This window comes from Thermobia domestica, chromosome 11, assembly GCF_964235325.1.
Source record: "Thermobia domestica chromosome 11, izTheDome1.hap1.1, whole genome shotgun sequence".
Lineage (NCBI taxonomy): Eukaryota > Metazoa > Arthropoda > Insecta > Zygentoma > Lepismatidae > Thermobia > Thermobia domestica.
The window spans coordinates 226,471,701-226,494,771 of NC_137464.1; the positions used below are offsets into that span (position 1 = coordinate 226,471,701).

Sequence of the window (23,071 nt, forward strand, 5' to 3'; positions counted from 1 at the left end):
GTGACGTCACATTCAATCAAGAGTGGAAGACTATTGTCACGGTAGCCCCATGGAGCTGCAAGCAAACACTAAATTCTGTTGTAAAAAGTACAGCGAAGACCGTGAAAATGACGTGAGAAGTGCACGGGAACACATTTTTGTCTCGTCCACAGATTGTCAGATTGTATGACCGATATAAGATTAATATGGAATAAACTGAAGATGAAGCATGACCTGGTCATCCAATTTCAGTGGATAAGGAAGATCTTATCACAAAAGTGAGAGAACGTCTTACAGAAGATTGTTGTGTGACCGCAAAACTGTTGGCAGATGAGTTTGGTGTAAGCTGGGAAACGATTCGTCACATCTAATGTAAGATTTAGGCAAGAAAAAGGTCACATCTTGAGTTGTGCCCCATTCATTGTCTGATCAACAAGAAAATGACCGTGTTCATTATGCAATTGATATGCTTGAAACTGCTCAAAGTAATATAAATTTTATAAATCCCATTGTTGCGAAGAACGAAACATGGTGTTCTCGCTATGATCCAATAATAAAAGACCAAAGTGCTGAATAGAAGTCGCCAGCGTCTCTAACAGGTAAATAAGTTCGTTTGCAAAAGTTAAAATTTAAGACAATGCCGTTGTGTTTTAACAACAGCAAAATCATTTTTCACCATGAATTTCTTCCAGGAGGACGAACTCACTCACTGCAAATTACTATGTGAATGTTTTGGAGCGTTTATGGAGAAGGATTCAATGCGTGCAGCCTGAGCACTGAACACCAGGCAGTTAGTTCCTACTTTATGACAATGCGCCTGTCCACCGGACAATAGCCCAACAGGAGTTTTTTTGAGTCGAAAACAAGTGTGTGTGTGCTCAATAATCCTCCATATTCGCCCGATTTATCCCTTTGTGACTATTATTTGCTTTCCAAACTGAAGCGACTACTGAAAGAACGACTCTTTAACGATGTTCAAGACATCCAAAGGACTGTGGCATCAATTCTTCGGGACGTATCGCAAATCAATATGCAGAATCATTCCAGTCGTTGCTCGATCATGCTACTCATTGTATCAATTCAGGAAAAATGTACTTACGAGAAAACAAGTACCATTTAATTGTCGGAATCTGTGTTATCAACTCCGTCAGTTTGTACGTGTATTATCGTACCACCCTGTATAGTATTTGTTCAGAGAACGGCAAATGTTTTGATTTAAAACCATAAAATAATATTATCATAAACATACCTGCAAAAATCAAAATATAGATCAACTTTCGGTATATTATATTCATCATCCTGCTTGAACCAGACTCTTGACAAAGGAGTGTCATATATCACGATCGGGTTTGGAGGTGCCTACAAAATAAAATAAAATTTAAACCTACAGTCAATTTCTTACCGTTAATATATTATGATAAGTGTTAATATTACCAGTAAAGTGTAAAAATGAGCATTAGACAAGGAAAGTTAATGCTAAAGGGATGATATGTTACTCACTTTTTCCAGGCATTGTGTACTTTTCTTTTCGAAGAGCGGCATTAACACTGTTGCAACTATATTGTATTGCAGTATGTAAACTTGCAGTGAGACATTAAAAGATATAACGTCGACAACAAAGGTTTGCGATTATAAACTTTAATAAGTCTGTACAGGAAACAAGTACAGTAACGATATATGGCTCATTGAAGTCAGAAACTTATTTTTGTTTATTCGTTTGTTTATATGGTAGTACACATGTGATGTCACTCACGCTCGATTTCCGAGGGCAACAAAAAACATCTTGAATTACTATTTGATATTTTCAGATGCTGTTACACTTTTCTTTGGACCACTTCTGTATTTCCTGAAGGTTTGAATTGACTCTTCCGTATCACTTCTTCACCAAGTTCAAAATTGTCCGCTGGGAAGATGCGTCTCTGCAGTTAAAATGTTCTCTAAACTTTCTCTGCATAGTGTATGGGTGATTTAATTTTCGCATAATCGTTCACATTGAAAACACACTACTTTACACTATCCGATGTTGCCATCTTGTCATCGCCTTTTTGGCGTCACGTATGTGTTGCCAGATAACCAAAACAAAAATGCTGAATTTAATGAGACATGTATCGCTGCTCCACGTGTTTCCTGTATGAAGATATTAACGTTTGTGATGGTAAACCCTATTGTAGTCCACGTTGTATGACGTTCACCTCTGGTGCTTGGGGTCCTAGGTTCGATCTCAGCCCTCGTCAAGTGAACTTTGTGCTGGACAAACACCGTGTGCATGGGTTTCCTCGGGGTTCTCGCGTTTCCTCCCATTTTCTTCATTCCACCATTTCATTCATTACTTATCATCACCGTCTCCTTTAGCCTAACCGGCATAAACGTGGGACGTAAAACTTAAAGATTTCATTTTTCATTTTCATTTTTCCACGTTGTATGACAATATACGCGTTTGTTTGATGCAGCGCTGCAAAGTATGCCAAGCATTTATCAGACAGTCTGGCTCTTCCACAATAACTTACCTGAAATGTATCTGACTAGAACGAAACCTGCACGGAAACGAAATGGATGTGCGTTTTGACGTAACAGCACAATTCTCTCTCTCTCTCTCTCTCTCTCTCTCTCTTACTATAGCTCTACCTCGATTACTTGTAATACTAATGTACAGGGTGGTCCGGAAGTGGGCGTATCCTCTCTTTAGTGTTAGTTATGGTAGGATGTCTGTACACTATTACCTTGAAATCTTAAGAGACATAAACATCGGTATGAGCACCATTCATGTCGTAACACAGCTGAATTCTGCGCCAAGTTCTCGCAGATGTTTTGCGAGGGTGAAGGCGTATTTCACAGCTGCTCGTAATTTCTGCATTGTGTGATATCGAGTGTTCCTTACTTGTTGCTTTATGAAACCCTAGAGAGCATTGTCTGGTGTCGTCAGATCGGTACTTCTTGGATGCCAGACAAAGGGAGCTGGTAACCTCTCCCAATCCTGTGGCCAGAAAGCGTCTGATTCAGCATTCAGGTAATTGCGCACGTGAATCGCGAAATGCGCTGGTGCTCCATCCTGCTGTATACAACAGTTTCTTCCATACTATTTTCTTCCAGTTGAGGCACCAACCACTCATTAAATATTTCCAGGTAAGAATGTCCATTAACATTGTTTTCGAAGAAGTAAGACCCAAAAATGTGTGTTGCGCTCATTCCATCTCACACCATCACGTGTGGTGGATTTCTCTCCATCTCTTTGTTAAACCGTAGGTTTTCCTTACACCACATTACAACGTTCCGAGAATGCATACTCCGGTAGATAGCACACTCGTCTGTGAAGAGGACTGCACCACGGGATCGTTTGGAAGGGAACGCCTTAAGGAGAATTCTGCATGCCTCTTACGCGCATCCATATCGGAGTAACTCAGTTCATTCACATGCATTGGACGGTAAAACTTCAATATTAGATCTTCTTTCATGTGCCTCATCAATGTTGTTCGAGGAATATCAAGCTCCGAAGACCTTTTACGTGTTGATTTTGAAGGCGACTGCTTCACTGATGCTTCCACTTCACGGCACGTTCCCCTCCGTTTTACCGGCCGACCGTCTTTCACACTGTCCGTAGCAAATGCACATTGTCCCCACCCCAACATTGTTGCTTTTCTTAGTGGATAAAAACCAAAGCGGTCTGTAAATTTTGCTTTAACACTTTCTATGTTTGTAACGCCTTTCGTGAAGCCAAACTGCAACAACGAATCTTTGTTCAATGCTATATGGACTTTGATCACACATTGTTGATTACTCCAACTTCATTACAAATAATTGTTACCTAGACGACCCGCTCGGGAGAGTAATACTTCCAGAAGTAAGTTTTTCGCGCGCTACTATAGCCAGCTATTTTACGCGCTATCCTAGCGCTACTATAGCCTAGGAAGTTTATATCATGCGGTTAAGGTGGAACAAAACGAGCCCTACGGGGCTTCTAACCCGTTCCTCCTCCTCCTCCTGATACTACTACTACTACTTCTCCTCCTCCTCCTCCTCCTACTACTACTACTTATCTGCACAAAAGTAAGTAAATCACTTTTTTGAGTATTATTTTCATCTTATTTTAAGGAAAAAAGTGTTATGAAAATTTCAAAAAAAATATTTAAAAAAGTTTCTTTGGGCCGGGTTTGAACCTACAACAAAAGCGATTTCCATTACTAGCACGTAGCGCTAGCACGCTTTTTTTTTAAAGTTAACCCACCGAACGTGTCTCAGTAACTTACTTGAACTACTTATTACTTAATTTTACTTGTTTTACTTGACTTTTTTCCAATCACCTAGAACGACAGGGACACGAACACAGAAACATCGAGGACAGTTAAAATCACAAAGGCTCTCCCACCTGGGATCGAACCCGGGACTTCGTACACCAAAGGCGCACATGCTAGCCACTAGACCAGCGGGAAAATCATACGCTCGGCCACGAGGGCCGATTTATGCTATATGAATGCTACGTGGCAAGAAACGGATAACGCCAACCAATCAGATCATATATTTCGTTCCTACTTCCAGGGGCATTAGGGGACGTCCACATATTACGTAACGCTATTTTTGACCAATTTTTAGGCCCGTCCTCCCCCTTGTCACACTTCGTAACGCAAGGACGAGGACTACCCCCTTCGTCACGTAACGCTTTTTGATTTTTGTTTTCTCATCAATTGTGCTTATTTTTGGGGTTATTACAATAAAAAAAACTATTTTTAATGGTAGAACTTTTTATTACAAAATGCTTGTACTCTGAATATTTTATAGTCTTTTCGCCAATAAATCAAATTATTAGAAAATGGTAGAACTGTAACAATATTTTAATCCCATAAAGTTGCTTAATTAACCAGCCCTAATTCTTCAAACCTGTGTACTATCATTTTCCCAAGGAGATCACTCATCCTTTTAGATAATCGATGATGACAAGGAGAAAATACTAACGGAAGATGCAGGTAAAGCAGGATCTAAAGAACTGACACCAAATTCTTTTTCAGGGATCTAGGATGCTTCGTGCATTTGAAGTTCGCCAGTGTTGATGATGGAAAGTTCTCTTCCTTGTCGACTATAGATTCGAAGTATCTGTACACATGCAGGGTAGGGACATCTCTTTTGTGAACAAGCTTTCGAACATCTCCTTTGAACTTCAGTTTTCCCCTTTTCAAATTCTTTTTATCCTAAATCAGCGCGAGAATGCGAACAAACTCGGTTTTTCTCAAATATTCAAATCAAAAAAATTAGTACGAGATGAATATCCTTACAAATTAGGTTTTAAATTTCTTATTATGGTCTACAAATTGTGGATCGTTCCGCAGCAGAAAATATTACTTCACGAAATATAATTTCTTCTGTTTCACATGCGAAAACCTTAGAAGAAAAGAGTGAGCAATGATTCAAATCAAAGGTTTTAAATAATATTCTAAGAAATAGCGATACGAATGGTAGCGCAAGTTCATTTTCAATCTGTGGTAATGATCACTGACAACTAACTCCAGAAAAGCCTAGGCCGTAAATGCAATGCTGCGATAGGAACAAAACGGAGTTTTATCGTATTTAATACACGCAGGGATCGACACCAGTCTTGCTGCTGTCTAGTATGTCTTCAAAGCCCTTCTGTATGATTCAATTTATACAGGCTATAGTTCGCAATTTACCAGAACAATAGGAATATATATACTTGTATATAAATGAAAGTGACTATGCTTGTAACTTAATAACTCTTGAACCATCCGACCGATATTGATAAAATTTTCAACGTAGATGAAGTTTGGACCTGGAATATTTCTAATCAGTTCACTTTGAAAGTGCAACTTGGGGGAGCTACATAAAAATGACTGATGTTAGTGTAAAATCCATAGTTTCCGGGGTCACTGGGATTAACAGTGACACTTTCGATGCCGTTTAAATTAAAATTTAACTCTGCAACTTGGGGGAGGAGGAGATATATAAAAATGATCGACAGTGACCGATATTAGTGTCGAAATCATGACTTTCGGGGTCGCGGAGATGAATAGTGACACTTCCGATGCTGTTTAAATCCAAATTCAACCCCCATTAGTATTCCTAAGGGCTGGATGGTGAAATATAAACATAATTGAAAATGACCTATATTAGTGTCGAATTCATAGTTTTTGGGGTCACTAAGTTGATTGGTGGCAGTTTTGGTGCCCTTTATGTCCAAAATGAAACGTATTCTCTCTCTGCGAAGGACGAGTATTCTGCTATTTTATTTATAAAAAAGGAAAAAACTGAGTAAAATTATTTGTTTAAAAGATTGCGTATAAATCTCAAAATAAAAACTCAAAATGACAGAAAAAAAACATGCGTTACGTAACGAAGACCTAAACCCCCTCCTCCTCCCTTGTCTCACTTCGTAACCCAAGGCCGAAACCCCCCTCTTCCCCTTTGCCGCTTTACGTAGTATGTGGACAACCCCTTACTCTCCCGAGCTATTCCTTTACCAAGCAGAAAAATAGCAGAAAACAAATGAAAATGGATAGCAATATTGCCAGACAATGCCAAGAAATGTTACCAAACAAATGTGGGTAAAACCTAAAACCGTCAGAAAACACCAATTAGGGCTACTCCCACTTCTGTACCACACTGTAGAGTTGCATTACATTATAAATTAATACGAGTATCTCAGGCAGCAAGACTTTGTAGACAAACTACAAAACTAGGAAAGTGATTCACGAGGGATAGAGGCACATCTGACACAAAGATTGATAAGGTGAAAGTTTAGTGAATCCAATTAAATCGATGATTGCAGAAAGGGCCTAAGTCTGACGCTAGTTGTAAATAAACATAAAATCGATATATAAGAGTTTAAAAAAATAAACAAAGTGACTGTAAATTTATTATTCTAATGAAGTTGGATATATTGTTTAATACACCGTGAGCATAAAGTCCTGTCCTGATTATAAAAATTTATTACGGAATAACCGTTGGACAGAATAATGTAAATTCTGGTTCGTTACATAGGTTAGTATTACAAGTTTTTTTAAAAGACCAATAGACGGCACTAGTGCTACCCAAGAGTGACGCAGTACGTTACTTGGCGCGCGCGGGTTAGTTGGTGAAATGGCATTGAAGCAGGAGAAAGCGCAATGCCTGCTGTGGTATCATGCTCTTCCCGCCACAGACATTACTCCACCTGACTTTTTTTTCTTATGGGGCTATATCAAGGACAGAGTCTATGCCACACCTGTTGCTGACGTCGAGGAACTGAAGGCTAGGATACAAGAAGTTGTGGGTACTGTGACAGAAGACATGTTACAAAACACCAGTCGGGAACTGAAATACCGCTTAGACATTCTCCGAGCTACCAAGGGGGCACACGTTGAAGTGGTGTAACGTAAGTGGTCTTAAAAAAATGTGTAATACTAACCTATGTAACTGACCAGTATTTACATTATTATGTCAAACGGTTCTTCTGTAATAAATTTTTGTAATCAGGGCAAGACTTTATGCTCACCCTGTATAATAAAAGCAAGGAAATATGATTTAAAAAATCTTTAGAAACTGTAGAGTAACTCACATTTTCATCCTTCGGTAAGATGGACAAATCATTTGGAATAAAATCATTCTTCGCCGGAAGTTGAAAGTCTGAATATAATCCACAATCTTGCCATTCCTATAAAATGCACAAAATAGTTCAAGAAACACCAGTATCGAATAATATAACAATTTTTCTACATTACTTAAATTTCTTTAAGCATATTCATGAGAACATCCTCATTTCTTCACATTTTAGACTTCGTAACTATGCTGTGAGTATGGAGACTGTCAATAGTAATTTTATTACGTATTAATTTCTTTGGCACAGACTTATTTTTTTAAAATTAACAATAGTAACATTTCAGTTCTTTTTAAGATTATTTCCTTCCTTCTTATTGCTTTTAAAATTATTTTCTACATTTTAGACCTTTATTAACCGACTGTAATGAAGTCGGTTAATATTTCTTTACGTATACATTTTTCTGCTAAGCTAGCGGTTTTTAAAAGTCGGTTAATTATTTTTAAAAGTTTTCATTTTTCTACATTTTTCTTACACCGGCAATTAAAGTACTTACCTAAACGAAATATGCCTGTACAAACATTTTCCTTTCTTTAAATCGGTTTACGCGTTATGGAATTATACGTTAAACTAACTAACTAACTCTATGGCCTATGGAACCCGGAGGTTCAATGCCGCGTTCACAAAAGCTCTCCACTGACTTCTATCCTTAGCTAACTGCATCCAGTTTCTAACTGTATTCCAATCTCTGCGAGATCCATCTTAATATTGTCCTCCCATCTGCGCCTAGGTCTTCCTAATGGTCGTTTTCCGATTGGTCTTCCAGTCAAGACTTTGAAAGCGTTTCTACTTTCTTCCATTCTAGCTACATGACCCGCCTACCTAAGCCTCCTAGACTTGACGACCCTAACAATGTTGGGTAGACCATATAAATTATGTAGTTCCTCGTTATGTAATTCCTCGTTACGTAGTTCCTCGCCATTCCCCATTCCCGTTCCTCTTGGGTCCGAGTATTCGTCTCAGGATCTTGTTCTCAAATACTTTCAGTCTATGTTCTTCCCTCAGAGTAAGTGACCATGTTTCGCAGCCATACAGAACAACAGACATAATTATCGTTTTGTATATTTTAAGCTTCAAATTCCTCGACAAAATTCGCGACGACAAGAGATTTTGAACCGAATAGTAACACGAATTCCCTGCTTTTAGTCGACATTTAATTTCTTCGTGAATATGATTTTCCTCTGTTAATATTGATCCTAATATTTGAAACTATCCACTTTATCAAAAGTATTATTTAATATTTTAATATTTTATACGTTAATATAGCTAAACTCAATTATGATCTTACGAGGGAGGTTCAGAAACTAAGGTTACAAGGACGATATTTCTGGAGTTTCGTCTGCTATAGAGCAATGAGGAGTGTGCGGTAATTTTAATACATGGAGTTGGCAACTGTGCAGAGTTTCTGCCACGCGCCACCTACTTCGCCTAGTTGCAGATAACCATAAATGGCGACCCGTTTGGAAAACTGGTCTCGCGAAGAAGTCCGTTCAGTTATTCGATTTCTGTGGGCGAAACATGTAAGCGCGGCTGAAATCACCGGCAGCCGATAAAAGTTTACGGAGAGACTGTAATGTCTCATCAGCATGTATCAGAATGGTGTCGAAAGTTTGTGGCTGGTAGAGAAAACGTCACCGACGAGGAGTGCAGAGGTCGACCCAGCACGGCATCAACAAATTTGAACACAGTTCACATTAAAGAACTTATTCAGGATAACAGAAAAATCACTTTACGGTATCTGATGGTAGAATTGGGAACTCATTCGGAAGCGTTCGCCACATTGTCCACGATATTCTGCAGTATCAGAAAGTGATAACGTGACTGAACACGCAAGAACAGGATTTTTACCAGGAAGGATTCAACTCATCGCACGATGAGAAAAGTTGCATCAAGCGATATGGAAACTATGTCGAAAAAGTAACGTAATGTATGTTCTATCTGTTGGCTGTATTGATCGTATGAAATAATATATACATTTCACTACAGGCTTAGTAACATTAATTTCTGATCACCCCTCGTAGTACATACCAGACGGGAAGTTTCGTGATCTATCTTTAGAGATTAACGTCAAATGCTAATTAAATTTACTACGGAGGTTAAACCCACGAAGGTCTATTGCTTTAAAGAAACAAACAATCAAAATCAGTGTACCTATATTTAAGTTATACGTGAACATATTCATAACATAAATTTTCGACCAGTTTACGACATACAAGTAGGTCAAATTGTGTTGAAGCTATGCCTCAACATACACACAGTCTACTAACTACTGTATTAACACTTCACCTTGTGTTTCATAATCTATCTCCAAATACTTCCAATACAAACTAATAAAATGCATGTGAGACTACCAGGAAAGTATGTTTTTTTTTTAAATAAAAGAAAATCATAATCAAAAATGGTGTACCTATGTTTAAGTTAGGGGTGAACATATCAGCAACATAAATAATCGACTAGTTTACGACATATAAATGAGTGGAATTATGTTGAAGCTATGCGTAAACATACACAAAATGAAGTTTATTAATTACTGTATTAACACTGCACCTGTTAAGGTGTTTCATAGTCTAACACCAAATACATCCAATAGGAACTAATAAAATGCATATAAGACTATAAGGAAAGTATGTTCTTTCAAATAAAAAAAAAAGCATAATCAAAATCGATGCTCATATAATTAAGTTATGTGTGAACATATCCACAACATAAATATTCTAGTAGTTTACGATATATAAATGGGCCGAATTCTGTTGAAGCTGGCATAAACACAATGGGATCTGTTACTTACAGTATTAACACTACCCTGTTGCGTTATTTCATAGTCTAACTCCAAATATTTTCAATAGAAACTAATAAAATTTATGTGGGATCACTAGGAAAGTATGTTCTTTCAAATAAAGAAGAATAATCAAAATTAGTGCAAGTATATTTAAGTTATATGTGAACATATCCACAACATAAATATTTCACCAGTTTACGACATATAGATGGATCGAATTGAGAATTTCCTTTTTATTTCTGAAGTGGATTAATAAAAAGTTCCAATTAAAATGATCAGACACGCCTTTCAGTGTTTTCTCGTGTGTCATCTAGAAGGGAAGGACTGAAGATAAAAAAAAAAAAAGGATAAGGATTACAATTATCATAATAACAGACTATAACTCGGAAACTTTAAAGGTTAAAGATATGAAATTTGATATTTCCATATCCCATTGAAAATAAGACACGCGTTTTAGCGACAGAATTCTAATTTCTACGTCATTTTCCCTTTCCACCCCGTTTCTTTTCCTGGTAGATCAAATATCGAAAGTCGCTGAAACGCATGTCTTGTTTTCAATGGCATGTCGAAATACCAAATTTCATATCTTTAACCTTCAAAGTTTCCGAGTTATAGTCTGTGAAATAACTACAGTCTGTGAATTAATAGTCTATATAATATGATGTAGAAGAGGAGAAAAGAGATAGGGGGAAGGGATGAGAATTACAAACTTTCTATACTACTGTAAAAAGGAATAGAAATGATTACCTCATCATCACCAAGGTCATACTACTGTGGGTATAGATAGAAAAGTGAAATGTGGACAGAATACTCCTTTTGTCACGAAGTGTCGGAAATATGTGTCCTAAAGTTTTTTTTTTTTTGCCACCAACAGTGTATCTCACGGATCCTTGAGGTTAGATAGATGAAACCTGGCATATAGATTCTTCATTAAAAATAGAGGAAGACGTATTTCAGGGTAGAACTTCCGCTCTTAAAGGTGAAATGAGACATATAATATTCAAATTCGAATATTCAGATTTCCGTTTATTTAATCAGAAAGTTCCTAATGTAAATATTTCCTTAAATTGGAGATCTGAAATTTGGCAATATAAATACACGTTCATTAAAAATAACTAAACACGTGTTTCAGCATTTTAGACATTTCGTTTCCTAGGGGAAAGGAGGTCCTATAATATGCACATTTCCTTTCTTTATTGAGAAAGTGTTCAGTATGAGGATTTGCTTAAGTTGAAGATGTGAAATTTGGTATATGAACTCTTGATTAACCATCGTATTAAAGGTTCAAGGATTATGCCGAAAATAGAGTATCACATGGGCATTTGTAATTACATTTTCATTGAGATGCATATCCTAAGGGGGTAAGGTTCAAATATTTTTCCACTAACTTGTTCGGCTCGTTGTGAAGAATAGGAATATCAGCTATTATACTATAAGTCTCTATAAATATCGACACAAAAATAACGCAAAACTTAACTACCACATTATCGACAACGTGGTTTCCAACCTGAGGACGCGCCCCTTGGAAGAGCGTGAAGAGCAAGCAAGGGGGCGCAGGCTACTAAAAGAACATAAACTACAATCGTTAGCACAAATGTTATGAATATTGTAACAAATAGGTGTTAAATGAAATACCGTACAAACACAAAATAACTATTGACTAATAACTGTATTTTTGTTATGGATAAAACTGTTAAAAATAGTACTGCGGTACAATGGTATGCAGATGTCTTGCTGGAAATAAATGTTGACTGCGAGATTATAACGGCTATTATTATTATTATTATTATTATTATTATTATTATTATTATTATTATTATTATTATTATTATTATTATTATTATTATTATTATTATTATTATTATTATTATCCAAAAAATTAAACTGGAGGAAGCAGTATAAATAAATAAGATTGAATATATGACAAACAACAAATGCATACCTAACAATACTTACAGGAACACTAAGAGACAAATATACCCTTTCTTTTTACGTATTTATCGTTTATTAACCCTTGTTTCAAGTAGTGAAGCTAATGTAGTTTGCTTAGTCTTATATTTAACCACTTAATACTTTCAGTTAAGAATAGCAAATACAAGGAATATGTGTAAAATAATTAGAAAGAACATTTAACTTTAACCCCTTCAGTGTGGGTGGCGGGTTAACTCGTGTCTTCAAAACGCACGTGCTGTGCGGATGGCGTATATATACGCTTTCATTTTGCTTTGGCTATTTTGTATTGCCTATGGCGAATATACTTGCCCATAGTATGAGTAATGTTATTCCCGACAATATTTAGCGAGTTTGCGCTCACCTAGGAACCCCAAGAGACCACACAGAAAAATTGGGCTTGATCTGTTGAGGCATTCCCAAATTTTGTGTAACCTAACCATATGATGTTGTTGTTGATGATGATGATGATAACCATAAATACGACAATGACAAGTTATAGTAGCTAATTAGAAGCAACAAAGATCATAATGCCGAAAATTTCATTGTGATTGCTTGAGAGTTTCAAAAGTTATTAAAAGGTAACAAATTCCAGTTCTCAAAAAAAAACTACACTTTTTACAGCGGTTCGCATCTGAAAATTACGCACTGAAGGGGTTAAAAAAATTAAAATATAAAAGGAAACACAAGTGGAAATAGCTTAGATGGTACTGATTACTGGTACTGTTTCAATAAGATACTATTTTCATTTCTTCTTTACAGGGTTATAGTTTCTGGTTGAACGTATTATGCCTACTGGGTTATAGTTTTTTAACTGGGTAATTCTATGTAGCTGTATAATGCCTACTGTAAAACATATGGAATATGATTTTGTTTTAAGCGGTTAAAGACAAAAAAAAGTGTCTATATGGAGAGAAAGATTACAGAAAGTAGCAAACGCGTGGCTAGAGAAAGAGAAAAATCGAAGACGTTAAGACGTCCTCCAATTTAGGAAGTCTAATATCCTTGGACGGAAGAAGTTAAAAAGACGCAAATTCAAGAATAACGCAGGCTGAACAATCATTTAGTAGGAAAAGAGGACTGCTAATATCAAGAAATGTGCCGTTGGATGTTTGAAAACGATTTACTATGACTTTGGTATGGAGCGTGGCGCTTTATGGATCACAGACGTGGACATTGAGGAAAACTGAAATATCCAAGCTGGAAGTATTTGAAATGTTGGCGCAGAATGTTGCGCATATCATGGACCGAAAGGAAAAGGAATGAAGACGTACTAATGGAACCCAATGATGGACGACAGATCATGAAGATAGATGTCTAATAGGAAAAAAGAAGAAACAGCATGCTTGGCCATCTTATTCGACACTCTGATTGGATCACCGTTCTGATAGAGAGAAAGGTAGAAGGAAGACCAAGAATAGAATATCTAGATGCAGTTACAAAGAAGAGACCTTATCAAAGTATAAAACAGCTCTCCCAAGGAAGAGAAAAGTTCTAAAATTTCCATGTTGCCATTAACCGATAGTTGAGGTGAGAAAGAAGAAGAACTCATCTTGGCGATCCACATTTAGAATTTCGTATAACACAATAAAGCTCTGATCAGGTTGAAATGTTTCCAATTTGAGTCACTGCAAATTGTTTCCTGCATAAGAAATCACATGACCATATAGCTTCAGATTAAATATAAATTGTATGCAACTGTTATGCATTTTCTTCAATAGTGAATGAGTTCAAACAACTGGGTAAGTTTCGTGTCTAAGAATGAAGAATGTGAAGAAGGTCGATATGGATTTTTCATTTGGAATGGTCTTCCTCTCTATTCTAAAAACAGTTATCCTAAGAAAAATATATTAATTCAATACCAGTTGTATCATCTAATCTAAGCTTCCTCGTGCCTCTAAGCGTTCTAACCTAGTCTTACATCAGAAAAGCCGGATTCAAGCTACCAGAACCGACAAGAGGCCTAATCATTGCGAAATTAAAATACCGCTAATTTTACAGTAATTATGTGATATCTTCAAATAGATAAAATATATTCGAAATGCGGAACAAGAGTGCCCTAGATAATATTATTTTGCACAAAGTACCGTTATCACGAACTAGATTACTCGTGATAACGGTACTTTATGCAAAATAATATTATCTAGGGCGCTCTTGTTCCACATTTCGATTATCTTTTATCTACAACTTTCCGTTTGTAGTCACTTAGAAACGCGAAAATTAATGCCGATTTTCTAAATGGCTGGAAATCGAAAGCAGATAAGTGAGTCATGATAACGGTATCTCATGTAAAATATTATTGCCTAGGGCGCTCTTGTTCCACTTTTCGATTATCTTTTATCTATTTGAAGATATCACATAATTTCTGTAAAACTAGCGGTATTTTAATTTCAGCATGATGGGGCCTCTCAATGTGGTTCTGTTCGTACGTTAAGCTGCAGTTGCATGTCACATATAACCTCAGTACTGCAAATGACATTCAACTTAAACCTAAATAAATATCTTGCACAACTAACACTACTTTTTCTTTACATACTTGTCATTATTTTCTAAAATGTGTAATTGTTACAGTAAACTTCCATAATTACTACTCTTCTAGGCTTATAAAAGCTATTTTTTTTTCCTTTGGATATTTACCTCGATCAGTTCATCGGGTATTTTCTCCATCTTATACTTTGTTCCATAAAATGGCTCCACTTCATCTGCTTCTTCTTCAAATGATTCAGATATCACCAATATTCTAGAACAGAGATTTCATTTAATTTCATATAGTAGTTTTTTCCGTCATTGACGGGTAAATGCACTTAGGTCTACATACATATACTCCATTTGAATTGTATTACATTAGTATAGAACGGAATATATAGGTTTCGAAATGGGCTGCAACTGATAAAAGAATGTTGAAAATTAGATGAGTGCATAAGAAGTGTGTTAGGAACAGTGGAAAAAGAAAAGAGTATACTTAATGCCAGTGGTTCTCAACCCATGTGTCGCGCAGTCCCATAGGGTGTGTCGCGAGATTTTAGAATTTAACGAATCATCAATTTTGAAACAGACTGTACCAGTTAACGCCTCCAACAGTAGCAGCGATCCCCAGTACCACATAGTGTCATACTTTGTATAAAATTACACTGATGTACTACTAGGTATACCTGATTGTTTGAAGTTCTCGCATTGTCACGCCAACATATATGTTGCCCCACTTACTCGCATTGAGGGAATAGATAGAACCTACGGCTGCGAGGTACAGTGGTAATGACAAACAGAATGGTAAAAGCACAGGACTTAGATGTGTTCGACCGAAGGCAGATTGTTGGTGTACGACGAACAGGGTACTCCATTTCACAGATCGAGAATCAACTAGGATTCTCGCGTAACACATTCACAGGTAGTCATCGGACTGAATGTCTTCCATGGACTCGAAGACACAGAGATTGGACCATATAACAGTGGAAACGGGTAGCGTGGAGGAATGTATCCCGATTCCTATTGCATCGTATCTATGGAAGGGTCCTAATATGGCACCAACAGTATGAAGCCATGGATTCCTCAGTCAAATACGGCAAGATGGTGAGGGTCTATTATGGTCTGGAATGTCTTTATTTCGGTATCGTTGGGACCATAAGTCTGCATGAGGATCCCTGAAAGCCAACTGGTATGTGGACTTCCTGAGGGACCATATCCATTCATGACCATGGTTCATGCCAACGGTAAGCGCGTTTTTCAGCAAAATAAGTGCCCGCAGATCCCGGACAACGGCAGAGTGATTTGAAGAACAAGCTATCGACCTCCAGTTAATACAGTAACACTCCTAAGCGGCCCAAATTTGAAACTAGTGGAACATTCATTGGATGTCATGCAAAGGACTGTACAGTGCTGACAGCCTCTACCAATGAACATGAAGCAGGTGTGAGCCGCTGTGCAGGACACACGGCTTGCAATAACTTTAAACGACTTCTGGAAGCAGGTAAGGTTCTCGTGTCGTCGTGTCACTGCAGGTCTTAAGGGGAGCTGACACGATTCCAGGTAGGGATGTGGTGGTTCAGTGGTAGAGTGTTCACCTCTGGTGATGGGGTCCTTGGTTCGATCCAGCTAGAACCATGCGAGCTTTGTGATGGAGAAACAACGTGTACATGTGTTTTCTCGTTGTTCTCCCGTTTCCTCCCATTTTCTTCATTCCGCCATTTCATTCATTTCTCATCATCACCGTCTCCTTTACCCTAACCGTAATAACAATGGGACATAAAACAAAGACTTCATTTTCATTTCGCGTTTCATTCGTGTTTATCAAGTGTTCTGCAACCCAACATACCAGAACAGTCATGTTGGTTGCCTAACTATCGTACAAAGTGTCTGAAACATACATATACAGCCTGAGAAACAGATAAAACATATTTTTGGATTGGTATAGGATTTTCCTTACATCATTTTTCTCTCTTCGGGAGACACTTTACTGTGAGCTTGGTATATTCTATTAGAACCTAATAAAACTTCAGTTTAGAAACTTAAAACCGCAAACCGAAACTTTAGGTATGATGTTAGTCTAAGGGTAGCAAAAGTTTATTATTATTTATTCTTTCCTTAGGGTTATATTATTTCGGTATGTTTGAAATGGGAAACTTCAGTATAGCATCTTAATCTTCTCTCGCTATAATTTTAATGGTTTCAATAAATGATATGTATATAGATAGATAGGTAAACTTGTTCGTCATAATGTCAGGCATTAAATGTTCTTAGCTCCAAAAATGATGTTAGTTTAATTTATGCATAAATTCTAAGTGACAATTTTGTTCCACTAAGTACAAGTATAGTATTTTCAAAACAGTTATAGCCAAGGCCCGGATTTATATGTAAAAACATATTTTTTTTTCAAACATGTACAAGTCCAAAACAAAGTTTATTATCCCAATTAAGAGTCTGCAAGTGTAAATTACAAGTTTTATTTCACATAAAAATACATACTTTCTGAAAAAAGTTATGTAAATAAATATTTTGGAAATTTTGGTAATAAATACATATTTTAAACAATTTTCCTTTATTTTATCCTAAATTTCAAGATTTTTTTACTTTCTCTAGAAAGAAATTAACATCGGGAAAAGAGCAAGCTACATAAAACATCGGGAAAAGAGCAGGGTACATAAATCTATCCATCGTATTTATAGGCAATTTCCCACCTGCATAAACAGCATCGTCATAAATTCTGCTTATCAACGCTTTGGTAACTTATGCCAAACAAAGAGCTTCTGAAGGAGCGCTTTGTACTAAAGTGAAGAAGTTAGTGTCAAATGAGATAAACTTTTTCGTAAAATTGCTAACTAGAATTGAACTTTTCAAAGAAAAAAAATCCCGATTTTTCACTTCTTCCAACACCCGCAATCACGCGATGTGGTACCTGGCATAATGCAGTACTATGATATGTAGAGAATTTTGAAGCATTTGTATCTGTAGTAACTAAACTAAACGCAGACGATACTTCATCCATTGAAATTGTTCAAAATTTAATAGGTGACAGTGACTTGGCTTTCATATCTGCCAATTTCGGTTTCTTGACTCATTCTATAAAGAAACTGGAAACGACGGGAGATTTATTGAGAACTCCGGTTAAAGAAGTACAGAAATACAGTGCATTGAAAGAAAGCTGAATGTTCTTTCTGCTTCGAAAGCTGAAGTTGTAAGAAAAAATTAAGCATTTGTAAAAGAAAAACATTGGGTATACAACCCTATGTAAAATATCTGAAGTATTGGAAGGCTAAAACAAAAGTGAAGTTCATGGTGTGAATATTCGTGATATGTTCTTTTCATATATGCTAGGTTAATATCGTGTGATGTAGAACGTTTCTTTTCTCAGTTTAAGGCATTATTTTACTGCAATAGGTATGGCGTTACGATGGATAATTTGGAAAATGCGTTAGTTATTCACTGCAATGCTCATGGAATTTCGACATCTGATGAATAGGTGTTAATGGTGAGCACCAGCATTTTTTTTGTCTTACGTTGGGTGTTTTCTCATAGTTTTCCTTGTTATTTTATGTTAAATATTTTTTTTTAATTTTTAGCAAATATTTTTTAATTTTTTTAGCACATAAAAAATAAATATTTTACAATTTTTTAGCATATAAAAATCCGAGACCTAGTTATAGCTAATGTTATTAAATTTTCTCTAAAAGATTTCTGTTGTAGAACATTACTGTAATACAGGCGTACACCCAGGATTTTTTTGTTGAGAGTGGTCAAAACCTTGTGTGTGTGGGGGGGGGGCGTACAATACTATGTAGTATTAAACAAGTATCCTCCTGTACTCGAAAAACTATAAATAATTGTAAAATAGTTCAACCTATATTTTCAAAAAATATATACACATATAAAACTAGATTGTTTTTATAAGAGAAAGAATACAGATAAAGTGTAACTTGGAATTTTCATGCTACATCAATCATTTCTCTGTTAAACAAATATAGTTTTATTGAGAAAGTTTATAAATGTATGCAAAGGAGCCGATCCTGGGGGGCCGAGGGGGCCCGAGGCCCTCAAAGCTCATGTGGGCCGCCTATTGTATTTATGAGTACACAATATTTGACATAATTTGAGTGCAATTTGTCTTAAAATCTTCATATATATATATACCTTCTGCATCTGAATGTGCCCCCCCCCCAAATTTACAGAGAAATCGGCGCCCTTGAATGTATGCTGAGTTTTTTTTAGCTCTAAACCCTCAGTACGCCCACTTGTTAGTAGCCACGCCCCTGCTCTAATAGCTCTAAAAAGAATTTATTCGAACTAGACAACCCAATGTGTCCACCGGGTTACCCTTTCTCTTTTCCATCGAGCAACTTATTATCCTTGATTACTGAATTTTGTAAATTTTTCTTCAGAATGCATTTACTAAATTTTGTGTGTGTGTATGTTTTAATACGAAAAAAAAAGGTGAATGTATTATCATTTCTTCATTGAAAGTGAAATGTTCAAGAAAACCCAAAATTTCCCCGACAAAAAAGTCGTAGGAAAAACTTCTGTTTCTTGCCAAGAAAACCTGCTTTCTCCGACACCTTTCATTTCTAGCTAGAAATATGTGTGTTATCGTTTGGAGAAGATAAATAACAAATAGAAACAAGTGTTACCGTTAGGAGAAGATAAACAACAAACAGAAACAAGTGTTACCGTTAGGAAAAGATAAACAACAAATAGAAACGAATGTCACCGTTAGGAGAAGATAAACAACAAATAGAAACAAGTTTTACCGTTAGGAGAAGATAAACAACAAATAGAAACAAGTGTTTCTGTTAGGATAATATAAACAACAAATAGAAACAAGTGTTACCATTAGGAAAAGATAAACAACAAATAGAAACAAGTGTTACGTTAGGAAAAGCTAAAAAACAAATAGAAACAAATGTTATCCTTAGGAAAAGATAAACAACAAATAGAAATAAGTGTTACCGTTAAGAAAAGATAAACAACAAACAGAAAGAAGTATTACCATTAGTAGAAGACAAACAACAATTAGGAACAATGTGCTATTTAACAGTGCATTTTTTACATAAATAGTACATAAATGAATAAACTACCTGTTCGAGCAGAAACTATTACTTGTAATGCAATAGGTAAGGAAGAGAAAAAAAACTACTAAAAAAAATAAAAATCTTACTCAGGATAGGGAAGAATGAAACATTGAATTAAATGGATTTAAACATTGTTGATCAAAGAACCAAGAAGATAAAGCTACATTAATAAGGTTGACATAAACAAAGAAAATTGAAATGTTGTTCTCATAATATTTCTAATTCTATTTATCGAGCGGTCCCAAGTTCCATTCCCAGTGGGGACACTCGGTCGAAAAAGTGTAACAACTTTTTTAGCTCAGCCACCTTGAGTGAGATTTTTCATGGCTTTTTCTCATATACACCAGGCAAATACCAGGATGGTATCTAACATACAAATTCCTGGCCTCTTCGCTCCTTCAAAAATCCTTTCTTCCTTCTCTTTCCTCGGGTAGTGTAATCGCCGAGGGACATCATCCCTCATATATGTTTCACGGGCTAACATGGCCATAGATGCTGAAAACCCAGAAATCTAATACCTTATCTCATATAAGTTTGCTCAACATCTTAAAAATTTGCATCATAAACGGACATACCTCATTTTATCTGGAGTTACGAAACTGAGTACCAAATCAATTAATTCGGGCTTCAATTCGCTTATTACTGCACCATACGTCGTCAAGATATCTTCCATTGGATAGTCCTGTAATTGTACAGAAAAGTATGCACACATTCTGTACACTGCACAAAAAGAAAAGAAATAAAAAAAAAAATCTGACTTCGACTAACGTCAGTTCAACTAGGAGACGATATGGGTGATCAAAAAATTAAATTATCTAATGGTGTTTGAGATATACCAAAGTGAATTGAGGAAACTTATCAGTTACTTGTTGGAAGCTTCTAGACTTAGTTCAAAGAACATTGGCTTTTGGCAACACCCCATCAAATTTAAACCTGATGTGCCTTCACGAGACTTGCTTAAATCGCTTACTTGAATAAAAAAAAGTAGAACATTATTAAAGCATGAATATTGCACATTACGGGTATTTTAGTTAACTTTGAAGATTTTAATATGAGCTAATATACCAATCTTATTTGAAAACATACCGTATAAATAACATAATGTTCGACATTATGCAACCCAACATTACACCAGTGTATTATATGGTTGCTTACATTTCTTCTTTTTCGGTAACCATAGTCGTGGTTTTAATAGGGAAGTTGCAGCCGCAGGCAAGTAGACAATTGCACTGTAAATTATTATAATGTGGATAAATTGGAAAACAGTTAAATTACTTGCTGGCGCGGGCATAAGCCCAAATTCGCTTGAACTAAACGATATTGTAATGTAATAAACCCATTGTAGATAAGAAAATAATGACGTCAAAAATGTTCATACAATAAAAAGACTGAATCCAAAATAAAATAAAGCAGAAAACAGCACTTGTATTAAACCTTAAAAAAACGTACGAAACGGGAGCTCGAGACAGTCCTCCAAATCCTGACGCCATTTTGACTCGAACCCTTTGCTTACATTTATAGATTGGAAATGCCATTTTTTTTGTGATAGGCAAATTAAGCTTGCCTTAAACCTTTCACTTTTTCTTTTTTGCTCTCTCTCTCTCTCTTTCTCTTTCTGCATGTGTATGTGTGTGTGTATACTGGAGGCGATAACGTCGTCTTTTGAGAATGACTAATGTTGCATTTTGAGGAGTATTCCATACAAGACCTCAACCGAGAACCAGAGCTGAAACTACTACGCGTTCTTCCCCATTAGTCTGAAGCGCTCACGTCTTTACGCACAGCGTTTCGGATTTGATTTCTGGTGGGGGTGTATTGAAATTTGAACACCCTATCTTGGTTCGAATTCCAATTTAAACTTTAGAACCACGTCTAATATACCATTAATACTGAAAAGGGATAACAAAGTCCAACCAACCAACCGGAATCATACACCCACAGAAAAGACAAAAGTTAATTATCTAACCATAGAGGTGCGCCATATTGCAATATTTAGGGTACGTTTTAAGGTATTATGTACGGTACATTAAAGATTTTTTTACTTATTAATTAATAAATAAAATCAAGTAAAGAGACTTACCAGCAGAAGTCGTGAGGTATTGGTAGCGTAGGTGCATGGTGATTCTTTCTCGAACAGACGAAATTGTAGATTTAAACTATCCTGATACTCTTGTAGAACACGCTCCACACCTTCTTTATCCTCTCGTATCAAGTTCAGGTACTAAAAGAAGAATTGATATATTTAATATACTTTCACTTTATTTTAGTTAATTTGAACAGCGAAACTGCATAAATAAAACTATCAAATTTACAAGAAAACTACTTTAAAAAGGAGATGCAAAAACTCCAATCCAGCAATCAACAAAATTTAGAAACATTAATTTTAATGTTATTTAATTGCAATGAAAGGGACGCTAAAACTCCTATGCAGCAATCAACAAAATTTAGACACAAAAATGTTAATGTTATTTAATTGCAATGAAAGGGACGTTAAAACTCCTATGCAGCAATCAACAAAATTTAGAAACATTAATTTTAATGTTATTTAATTGCATCTTGTTCGATATGTAAATCTATACTATGATACAAAAGAGTAGAAGTGAGTGACTCATCATCGCCTAGGCCATATGCTATAGATAAAAGTATGGAATTTGGACAAAACACTTCTATTGTCACGAATTAAAGGAATAAGGAATGATTTTGGAAATACAAGCCCTAACGGATTGTAAAGGACATAATAATAATAATAATAATAATAATAATAATAATAATAATAATAATAATAATAATAATAATAATAATAGAATATGTGTGTGTGTTTGTCCGTCATCAGCTTTTCGCATTGAAAATAGTCATCTAGAGCTATCAAATTTAATACAAAGATAGTTCAACGGCGAATGACGTCGTTGTTTTGATTTTCAATTCGGGGTGATTGACAGGAGTCAACATTTATGGCCATTTCTGAATGTTTCTAAGAACGCCTTGTCTCTATACAACCGACATTACATATTTGTTGTGCGGGCTTACATAACAACAAAGGATAAGTGCCTGAACAAAGAGATGATTATGGGTACCAAATAATGGTTATCGAGTGAAAAAAATGGGGTTTGTTAACAGTAAATCCCATGCTCGAAATATATAGATAATCTATTAGTTGTTGATCCGTTGATGTGCATTCAACATCCAATTCAAATTACACACACATCTAGTAACATTTTATCGGAT

At 36.0% G+C, this 23,071-nt stretch overlaps 1 protein-coding gene across 1 annotated transcript in view; it reads right to left on the reverse strand.

Annotated features, from left to right (window-relative positions):
- Positions 1–23,071, reverse strand: part of LOC145665479 (insulin-degrading enzyme-like) — a 101,836-nt gene that overhangs the window by 32,109 nt on the left and 46,656 nt on the right. The window contains exons 8-13 of the mRNA XM_081732789.1: positions 21,927–22,067; positions 20,422–20,528; positions 14,925–15,027; positions 7,520–7,615; positions 3,264–3,695; positions 1,229–1,338 (exon numbers count right to left, since the gene is read on the reverse strand). Of these exons, the coding sequence (XP_081588915.1) occupies positions 1,229–1,338; positions 3,264–3,695; positions 7,520–7,615; positions 14,925–15,027; positions 20,422–20,528; positions 21,927–22,067 (989 nt within the window). The remainder of the gene's footprint in view (positions 1–1,228; positions 1,339–3,263; positions 3,696–7,519; positions 7,616–14,924; positions 15,028–20,421; positions 20,529–21,926; positions 22,068–23,071) is intronic.